Source organism: Phytophthora cinnamomi (genome assembly GCF_018691715.1).
Source record: "Phytophthora cinnamomi strain GKB4 chromosome Unknown Contig26, whole genome shotgun sequence".
Taxonomy (NCBI): Eukaryota; Oomycota; class Peronosporomycetes; order Peronosporales; family Peronosporaceae; genus Phytophthora; species Phytophthora cinnamomi.
Window position 1 is genome coordinate 853,433 of NW_027150959.1, and position 10,174 is coordinate 863,606.

General features: G+C 53.1%; 4 protein-coding genes across 4 annotated transcripts; 1 reads left to right on the forward strand and 3 right to left on the reverse strand.

Annotated features, from left to right (window-relative positions):
• Positions 1-769: 769 nt before the first annotated feature.
• On the reverse strand, positions 770-2,436 carry IUM83_08711 (uncharacterized protein; the record flags this gene model as incomplete). Its single annotated transcript, XM_067933101.1, has 2 exons — positions 770-774; positions 1,539-2,436. 2 exons carry the CDS (start codon positions 2,434-2,436, stop codon positions 770-772), a joined length of 903 nt encoding a protein of 300 aa, XP_067794183.1.
• A 387-nt stretch (positions 2,437-2,823) lies between these two features.
• Positions 2,824-5,172, reverse strand: IUM83_08712 (methionine sulfoxide oxidase mical1 protein; the record flags this gene model as incomplete). Its single annotated transcript, XM_067933102.1, has 1 exon — positions 2,824-5,172. One exon carries the CDS (start codon positions 5,170-5,172, stop codon positions 2,824-2,826), a length of 2,349 nt encoding a protein of 782 aa, XP_067794181.1.
• A 590-nt stretch (positions 5,173-5,762) lies between these two features.
• IUM83_08713 (Isoflavone reductase P3) lies at positions 5,763-5,975 on the reverse strand (the record flags this gene model as incomplete). Its single annotated transcript, XM_067933103.1, has 1 exon — positions 5,763-5,975. One exon carries the CDS (start codon positions 5,973-5,975, stop codon positions 5,763-5,765), a length of 213 nt encoding a protein of 70 aa, XP_067794108.1.
• A 942-nt stretch (positions 5,976-6,917) lies between these two features.
• Positions 6,918-7,700, forward strand: IUM83_08714 (putative short chain dehydrogenase; the record flags this gene model as incomplete). The annotated part of the gene is made up of 2 exons (XM_067933104.1): positions 6,918-7,043; positions 7,134-7,700. 2 exons carry the CDS (start codon positions 6,918-6,920, stop codon positions 7,698-7,700), a joined length of 693 nt encoding a protein of 230 aa, XP_067794184.1.
• Between the last annotated feature and the right edge of the window lie 2,474 nt (positions 7,701-10,174).

Consider the following 10,174-nt stretch of genomic DNA (forward strand, 5'->3'; position numbering starts at 1 on the left):
TGCCCAACCGTGCAGTGCAGACTTTGTCTTCGCGTAAACTCGGCGCCGGCGTGATCCAGCGCTTACGCACCGTCTCAGCCAATCAGCGGTCGGGACGCAATGTACTTCAACGTGGTGGAACCTGAGCGCAGACTCGAAAGGATTGGGACCAAATTTGAGTAATGGAGCTTCCCGCTATTATGTATAACGCTACATTGCAGATGCGCTAGATGACTACATTATCACACGAACCGACCGGCGCTTTGGCGTTGCTGCGAGCTCAAATATGAAGCTCATCATGGTTTCGTTCAGCTGGTGGACAGCTCTTGCAGATTGTGTGGTCTCGCGTCCTTCATCAACCGTACTGATAATCGCAGCTTTCGATCTTAAGGGGAAGCGCTCCTTCATGGCTGCCAGGTAGTTGCCGTTGAGCGATGTGAGAGACTCAGCATACGCAGCTCGGCTTTGAACCGACCGGGGTACCGAGATCTCTAACACTTCGAGCTGGTACGACAATCGGCAGGCTGGGTCTCTCATTCCATCAGCCAGGCCAAGGACCGCGTCAGAGCCATGAATAGTCAGCTTTCGCAGACCCCAGTTGTTGAGGCCCTCTTGCGATGAAAGAACCACGTCGAAATCCGTGAGGCACAGTTCTTCGAGATGAGGACAGGCGACTGCCACGGCGTCAAGCGATATGCAGCGACGCCTTCCTCTCCAAAACATCCCCATTTTGAGCGAGCGTAGATCACCTCCAATCAGTGTCAACAAGTCGGTTACCAAACTAGGCTCTTCAATCTGAAAGAATTCCAGCGTCAGAGATTGCAAACCACGTCCTTGGCCACGCTGAGGAACTGAATCACAGGGAGTGAACCTGTGAGTTCCATTGCCGAGGTGCAGGTCACACACGCCGTAGCCAGGGACTATCACTTCAGCTAGATCTCCCATTTCGATCGGGTCATAACGAGCACGACAACGGCAATCACGAGATAGCACCACGCTGTTGTTGCCATCGCTTTCATCTAATCCACGAGGCCGAAGTTTGGCTCCTTCCTTCACATCGATAAAGCCGTAAATGGACTGGTCTAGTGCGTTTTGCTCTAGTGTCGATGGAGGGAAGCACTTCGAGATCGCAGAAGCAACGGAGGCAACGGTACTAGCTGACAAGTGAATATTGGTCAGCCTCGCTGATTGAACCGAAGAGTTCGAGACGTTACTCCAAAACGCGTACGCTAGCCATCCCCAGCGCACTTGGTTCAGCCACCAGATTCGATCACCGAGCGTTCCCATGTTCAAGGTCAAATTCTGAATCGATACCGACTCCGTCATCGCAGAAAGGAGACCAGCAGGTCCTGCTGCAGAACTGCCCGCAAACGTCACCTGCAAGTCCGCCAGTTTCCCTTGTCTGGTGCGAGGTGGGCCACAGGTTGCTGTCGCCTCGCACAATGGGCGGCCACACACTAACGTGCTCAACAGAAACCCGGCAGTGGATGTAGCGTCACCAGTTGCCATTGAATCCACGATTTCGTCAAGACTGAGTCGGAGACTCGTTAAATTCATACGAGAGAGTGCAGTGGCTATGCTCACTCCTCCGGGCGCTGCAAATCTGGGCTTCATCGTCTCCACCGTCAAGGCCTCCGGGTTGGGGGGCATGCGCTCCCACATTTCCAGCATTTTCGCGCTGTCAGATACAGCGCAAAGCTGAACGACCGCCGGTACATCCACCTCAAGAAGTGAGCTAAGTTCCCGCGAGAAAAAGTCTGCCGATGCTACTGCCACTTTGCATCTCGCAGCATCTTGCACCCCGTTTGTCGGAATGGCGACGTGCTCCGCTGTCCACTCGATCACATTGCAGCCTTCGCTCCACTCGGCGGTCGCTTGCCGCCCCATGAAGTCGCACAGCGCCCCCGTGACCTCTCGCCTCATGTCCTCCAGCTTCTCCATCGCCGCGCAGAACTCGGTCGAGTGCTGTCTGGGGTCCTCCGAACAGCCGAAAAGGGCCCCCCACGACACCGTGGACCCATCGGCGACATCGTCTTCCGACGCCACCGTCCCCACCAAGTAGCACTCCCAGACCGGGAACACAAATATCAAGTCGGGCGTGAACAGGTCGGCGAAGTTGTCGGCGACCACCACAAAGTCGCCCAGCAACTGCAGGAACGCCGGTCTGCTCACGGCCGCCAGCACGTTGAAGAGCTCCACGGCCTCTCGAATGCGCTGCAACTTCCGTGCATCGCGTCGACTGGCAATGTCGGCGGGGAACGGGATCGGGATCGCGCACCTGCCCGCCAACTGCTCGTAGCCCTTGGGCAGCGACGGCCAGCACCGAAGCGACGCGCGCACGGGCAATTGCGACGCCCGGAACTCGCGCGAGTCCTCGACGGCGAGACTGTCGTGCAGACTTTTGCACTCGCGCAGAGTTTCTCGCCACGGCCGCAGGAATTGCCACTTGTCCTCCATGGCGCTTCTTGTCGAATGTGAGGCGGAGAGTCGTCCTCGCGCAATGTACCGGTAGTGCGGTGCCGCACGTCGAGTCCGAGTTGCATTTCACCGTATGGAGCGCCCGTCCTCAAGTTGACATCGACAGGCTATGACGAACGTGTGGCGCGAAAGTCGCGGCAACTACTTGAAGTTCACTAGCGACACCTTCGCGCGACATTGAGAAGAAATGGCTACCTTATAATGCTTGCTCGAAAGTTTTAACGAAAGAATTAGCGCTTTCTCGAATGAGGTACTGTAGCACGATGGGGCACTAGAACTTCTCAATTTCACTTCTTAACTTCTCAAGTTTGTGAAAATACGAACTCCAAGCGACAATTATTATGAGGTATCAACAGTACGGCGAAGCTAGGTAGCGCAAGGGAAATCGATTGTGTAGCGGGACTTGGGGTCGACAGTGTACTTCCGCACATTCTTCTGCATCTCGTCGCGGTGGTGGCCCGAGAGGCGCTGCATGATTCGGTAGGTGAATTCGCGATCAGCTAGAAGCTGCGCATCCGTCATCCTGCCTATTTGCGCCACCATCCACACGGCGTCCAGTGCACTGAGGAATCCTCGGCAGGTCCCCACTCCTTCATGCCACACTGGCTCGAGTAATGAGTCACCAATTAATCCGACGTACAGCTTTTTCCCGTGCGACTTGAGGATACTCGCAGCCTTGTCTGCGCGGGTAAGCGAGCTGAAGTCGAAGATACTGACGCGCGCAAAGTCTGCCTTCTTGGGAATCCCCACGAAACTCACGATATCGTTGACGAACATGTGGAAGGCGTCCTGGTTGATGTTGTCCGCTCGGACCAGATCCGCCGAATTGGGGTGGTTCCTCTTCACCACTCTGCGGACCACCAAGTTATGTCGTTTTGGCGTCATCACGAGGTAGTGCATCTCTCCACGGAAATACACGATATTCTCCAGGTCGAGGCCGACTTCGCGCATCTTGTTGAGCATCTTGTGCTTGAGCTGGGTAGTCCACGAAAACTCCTTCACCTTGGTCTCCTCTGGCGTCTCTAAATTCGGGAAATAGCAAACAATTCCGAGTGACTCCTTTTGGCAGAAAACGAAGCGCTCGATTCCTGCAGGCTCGGCCAACGCATTGTTCGTCCCAGACGCTCCCAGAACCGCGGAAAATTCCGTTTCGGCGATTTGGGGCTCCGTTTTGATCGTATAGGGCGATATGCTGCTGTTTTGAGTCAATTGAGGGGGAACGATTGCCTCGAAGTCCGTAGCTGTATGTACCTCCACACCAACCAGAAGCGCCACTTTGAGCAGGATAAGCTGCAACTGCCGTGTGCTCACGTGGAAGTACGTCCTCGACTTGCAGAATTTGTGGAACAAAACCTTCGCGCCCAGCGACGCCATATCCTGGACGACCCACGGCCACAAGTGAAGCATGTTCTCCCGACTGAACTTGGTTCGTTTCTCCAGCACCGACACACGACTACCAAGTAATGCCAGCTCTACTGCGGCACGCAAACCAACTGGACCAGCACCTACGATGCAAACACGCTTCTTGGCAGCAGGCTTTTGCTTGTACACATCCACATTGAAGCGTGTATCCAGCAACTTGAAGAACTGTTTCTTGCGGAACCCCAGTTTGCTGTACACGGCAGCTTTGATATGAAAGTACAAGTGCCAGGGTTCCTCCATTTTGACGCCATTGAGCCTGCAGTCTCCCAACAAATTCTTGAAAGCTGCCAACGTGGCGCCTAAGTCTTGCGCCGAGACGAATGCTTTGAAGGTGCTGCGCACAGTGGCGGCCACATTTGCCCGAGGGTATGTGAACATGGGGGTGTTGGATTTGTTGACCACTCCACCCATCCTGTCTCGGCAATGGAAGTCGTAGTCACTCGATTCACACGTGCCCTGTGTGCTTGAAAGCCGACGAGTTCGCCCTTTCATTTGGATACTACCCGCGTCTTCCCGCATGATCTCAAGAATCGAGATCAAATGCGTCGTAAGCCTCGCGATGCACAGCTCAGAAAGCTCGGTCCGTTGGCAAGCTAACGTGATCTGCCCCAGCATATCTAGCAACGACAATTGATTCGCGGAGATGTCAGAGCATAGCTGGTTTGACTTCGAGTCGGGTGGAAAAGCTGACTTGGGTTGCCGAAATCGCGAATCGTTGTTCCGCGCTCCATTAACCAATGCCCGCGACGGGTACTTCACGTCGGGTGTTGGTAGTTGTTCCCTCCCGGCTCGCGCTAAGGAATCCAGCAGTCGGACACTGTCGTAGCCGTCTACACGTACACGGCGTGTAGGAGGGTTATCCGCAGGTTGGGTATATGGTTTCTTGTGCGCTTCTGCCTTGACTTCTTCTTCGATCAGGAGCTGTCGCACCTTCAGCCAAGCCATCTCCTTCCCTCTCTGCTTCCAGTTGTCGGCTTCTTCCTCCGCAATCAGGCTTAACCGACTCGAGTCAGCTTCAATGAGCGTCAGCGGCGCCACTTTTTCACTCGAGTTCTGCCAGATAGACTGGCTTGGGTGTTCAGGTCCCGGTTCATCGCTGCTGTAGCTGTCACGGTCGCTGTCGGCGCTTCCGTCGTCACTGTAAATATCGTCCAGATATTTCTCTCCGACATCGATTGCCAAGCAGTCCAGGAGTTGATGTCGAGAGTCGTGGTCGACGTCGGCTTCGTTGAGGTGATCAAGGGCGCCAGCGTTGATCAAACCTTCGCCGACGTACGCAGTTTGGTGCTCCATAGTACTCCACGACAGCCAGGGACGGAGGGTTTGCGCTTGATCGGGTAAGAGTAAGAATGGGGTCGTTGATTGACTGCTTGAACGTGTGAAAAGAAGTAAGGTGTTGATTGAGCATTGATGGTGCTGGAATCCATGCCTAAGGATTTCACTGGCCTGGAACGTGACACTCACGTCTATTATGCGGACAGCCTTGCCGCGAGTCCAGACTTAGGATCGTGGAGGACAGCCTGTTGTTAAAAAATACTGGCCTGATACCTTCGCTTTGGTTGTGCGGAATTCGTCGAGTCAGAGGATGGACCTTCGAAAGTGCAAGTGAGTGGGTCAACCGGGGCGACTTAGTTGAAGAGCGACAGACGCAAGAATCAACTCTTGGCGCAAAGTTCTTCCGACTATTCACCAGCTTAGGCACGCCGACAGGATATTATTTCTAACACGAACGGCGTTGCTTCCAGGCAATTCCAGCCTCACCGTAAGGATGATCAGCCAAAATCAACTACGACACAACCGAAGCAGAACTTCACAGAATGAAGCTGAACTATGCTTCATTACGCTGTCCGACAATCACACGGCTATCCTGCAGTCCGCCCTCTTTACGCGATGAAGGCGCACCTCGATCTTCTTGTTGAGCTTCTTCTCGGCGAGGTCGCGGATTTGCAGCGCGACAGGCGATCGGCCTCGAATCGGAAGCGAGCGCCCGCCAGCGCGTTCTTGGGCACCGTCGACAGTACGTGTGCCACGAAGCGAACAGCGTCCTTGCGCTCCGTGATGCTGAAGGGCGTATCGCCCTTGCCGACCACGGTCATGTAGCCCTGGTAGAAGCACCAGGAACTCGTCGAAGATGCCCGTGTTGAAGATGGTGAAGGGGAGGTCGTGCTACTTGAGCACGTCCAGCACCTCCTTCTTGACGGCGTTCGTGCCCTCCGTCACGGGCACGCCGTACTCGGTGGGCACGAAAGCTGGATGCCAGCCGCCTTGGCAGCGGGCACGATGGCCTTTTGGACAGCCATGTGATAGCCGGACATGGTGCTCACGACCACCTCGCTGCCGGACAGTGCGTTCTTCAGGGTGTCTTGGTCGTCGTACAGACTTGGATAAGCGTGGTGCCGCTGGGAACTCGCAAAGACAGCGTAATGAAGCATAGTTCAGTTTCGTTCTATGAAGCTCTTGTGCTTCGGTTGCGTCGTGCTCGACTTTGGGCTGATCATCCGTCACAATGTCGTAGCGGGATCGGGAACTGCGATTTAGAATGACTCTGGGTCGGTGTTCACATCAACAACATTGGCACTTTTGCCGACGGTGCGAAATGCCAAGGCACGAAGCTAGAAGTTCTCCTCGTGGGTTCAATTTTGAGTGACGCGTTCGTTGCTGCCAGCTTTGAAGCTGGTTGGGTGAACAGTTAGAATGGGCTCTTGTGCGGCAGAAAGACACGGGAAAGCTTGCTCACCTTGGCGGTCACAAAATGATTTTCCAATTAAGAAGTAGTATTTGTAAATAAAGTGTGTTAGACCTATCATTTGAAGAACTTGTCCTGGTGGGTCACACACCCGCTGTGGAGCCCTATAGGCGCATCATCAAGGCCACAGCATAACACTAGGCCAGGGTGTTTATGCATATTTGTCGATGCCGAGGAAAATCATAATCGACGCAGTCGCGACTGAAAACGGAGAGCTAACCTCGGTGTCATTTATCAAAACATTGTCGACTAAGTACTTAGTAACTCTACCCAAACCAGCACCTCAACAGCGATGACCAACAAGACCGTGCTAATTACAGGGAGTAACCGAGGACTCGGACTCGCGTTCGCCAAATACTACACGAACGCCGGGTGGAACGTCATTGCAACTACTCGCAGGGGAAGCAATGCCCAACATGTACGCGCGTAAAATATCCTTTCCCTCCTTATCTATTACTTGAAGCACTCATTGTTGCTGGCAACATTTTTCTACTGTTGCATCCCTTAGCTGAAGGCGCTTTCGCCATTCAAGACACTGACTATTGACGTCCAAGACGAATCCACGGTGCTTCGGGCTGCCGAGCAACTCAAAGGCATCCCCATCGACTTGCTCATCAACAATGCAGGCATCTTTACAGGTGGAGACACGATGGATTCGACTTTGAAAAACGACATGATGAAGGAGTTTGAGGTCCATGCGGTCGGACCTCTTTTGGTTACGCGCGCGTTGCTGCCGAATCTGAAGCTTGGGGCAAAAGCTGGCAACAAATGCGCGTTTGTAGTGCAGATGTCCACGATTTACGCCAGCATCGAAAGTGGTGGTGGTCCGTACGCGTACTGCACGTCGAAGACTGCACTGCACATGGTCAACCACCTCATGGCGAATGAACTCAAGCGTGACAACATCGCTTCGGTTTTGCTGGACCCGGGCATGGTCTATACCAACATGCCACTGAGCAGTTACGAGACAGAAGCGGCTCAAGTCGTAGCTGGCATGGCAAGCGTGATTGATAAGGCGACGCTGAAAGACACCGGGAAGCTCATGGACTACAACGGAACTGTCCTACCTTGGTAAAACGAAGCTTTTGGGGCCACGTTCAAGTTAATCTTGACATGAACGAAGCAGTTTATCCCAGCACAGTGGTCTTATTATCGCTTTAGCCTCAACAAAACATAGTTTGATGGATCAGGTTTACAGAAATTCACCTCTGAGGTTTTGAAGTCGAAGCCACAATCCTGAAAGAAGATTTTTTCCATCTTCGATGAGTACTGCGGTGTACATGTAGTTGCATGCTTTTCGATGGTCCGATGCAACAGCCCTCGTGACTTGTGTCCTCGACTTGCATTTTATTTTGGATGTCTCGGAGCACGCGGCAAAAGTTCACTGGATAGGGGTAACAGGTACAGCATACTTTCTGTACAGCATCATATAAAATAATCCTGAACGTATCCATGTCCTACACCACACAGCTACGAAATTAATGCTACGTGCACTACGTGAGCGTACCGCTGATATAACTTCTCATAGGTAAACTCGCCTACCCGATGAAGTTGAGGCTTGCTTGAATATGATATGTTTGCAGGCCTTTACCGGTATATGCTGGCAATGATCAATCGTTGGTTGTGCATGTACGCGCCATAATGGCCTTGAAACCAAAAAAACATCTCCGCGCCATCTTCCATCTTCACTACAGAAAACGTATGCACAGTTTAGCGTCTGGTCCGCCTCGGTTAATTCTTTGCAATGACCAAGGCTGTTTTCGGCTTGTGCGGTGTGAACTACAGACTGGTCGACAGTACGATGCAGCAGCTACGTGGCACACTATTAGGTAACATGCACTGCGCAAACAACAATTCGTGCCACAAACGTTGCTGTTTGAGCAGCTCTTGTACGTGTGCACAACTCGTTCAACGAGAGCATTTGCTTCAAGCTATCCGTCTTCGCGGAAGTGTACAGAGTCCTTTGAACAACTGCCGTGGTTGCGCTACAGGTCCTGCTCTAGCTGGATACATGTGCACGAGGACCGCTCGCGAGGCCAGCTCGAGATAAGAGGAAAACTTCAAGGTAGTGGTGTCTACCCAACATCATTTCGAGACCGACCACTCAGCGTAGTGTGCCCTTGCCGGGGCCCTATCATTTTAGTACTGTAGAACGCATACATGTGACAAATAGCAACAAGTATCGATCGACCTACACTTGCCAGGATCTAGCAGTCGCCGCATTCGTCGTTCGTACCATTTTGCGATCGGGCACCAGCGGGAGGTGCTCAACAACACAATTTACATCGAGAAAATAGGATTTGTTTGCAGCTTTTGGGGGATGCTTCGGTGTTGTTGGTGATGCGCTGCTTGTCAACACCCGGCTCTAAGAACCAGTGTTCCCGCGTCGATTTGCGCGGAGGCTGCGAGTCCCTGTAATCACGGCGATTATATCGCAAGACAACGTCCATCACCTTCAGGTTACGAGGCTCGAATCGAGCTCGCAAGTTCTACCTGCACATGTACTGCAGCAACTTCGAGGAAGTCTTTGTCGTGTAGCGTTTCGATGGACGTTTGTCTTCGTTCGCGATCACACATTGAACACGGCGGAGCTCTGCAACCGAAGCCACGATCGCTCATCGAGCCGGACGACTCGGCCTGGGCAGAAACTCGTCTGGGGACAGGTGTGGGGACCGAATTTTCTCGTGGCGTTGCGTCTAAGTGTCCCCAACCCTTTGGGGACACTCCGTTTGAGCCGGGTTATGGATCGATCTGGCGGTTCTGTGGCACTTTAACACGATTTGATGGGATGCACTCGCGCTCCGAATGTTTAGATGCGGACGGTCTAAATGAATGCTCAAAATGGGATCCCTTTGCCTCGATCTGAGCGCTCCATCCCAGTTGGCGGCCCATCCTTCAGTCTCGATTACCTGTAACGCTGTTTCAGACAAAAGCATCCCGCTGCATGTGATGAGGCAACATGGGGCAGACCGGAGCATCCCAAGGTGACGCGAGCTGCATCGAGTTATCGTGATCAACGCCATCTTTCCAGGCTGCAAATGCTTTGCGGCGACTTCGAGGGACCCTCGAGCCGCGCTGGGCATGAAGCCCTGGAACTATACAGTTCCAGCTTTTCCTCATCCCATCAAACTGTTTATGTAGTGCTGCAGTCGAGAAAGTCCAGGGTCATCCATTCACCAACAAAACTTGCCCTAAAGGCCACAATCCTGAATTTGAGCCACGGTTTTATCGTTTGGATCATGCAAGACAGAGAGCTGGAGTTTTGAAAGCAGAGGCAAGATTGGGACGTTGCGCCAACCGAGCTGTCACGCTGGATCGCCGATCTCTTCAAACGATTTACTCGACCTGAAACTTCGACGTCGTAGCTGCAGGCAGAATCAGAACCGGATCTCCCTGGCGAAATTAAAGGATGGGATTGTGAACGATTGTGAGCTCTTCCTGGGGACGTTTGTACAGGAAAAATATTACGGTACACAAAAGGCCTCGATCTCGGGCAGTTCGATCCTCAACAGCCAACGACGCATGCACTGGAGGCGTAGCCTTAGCAAA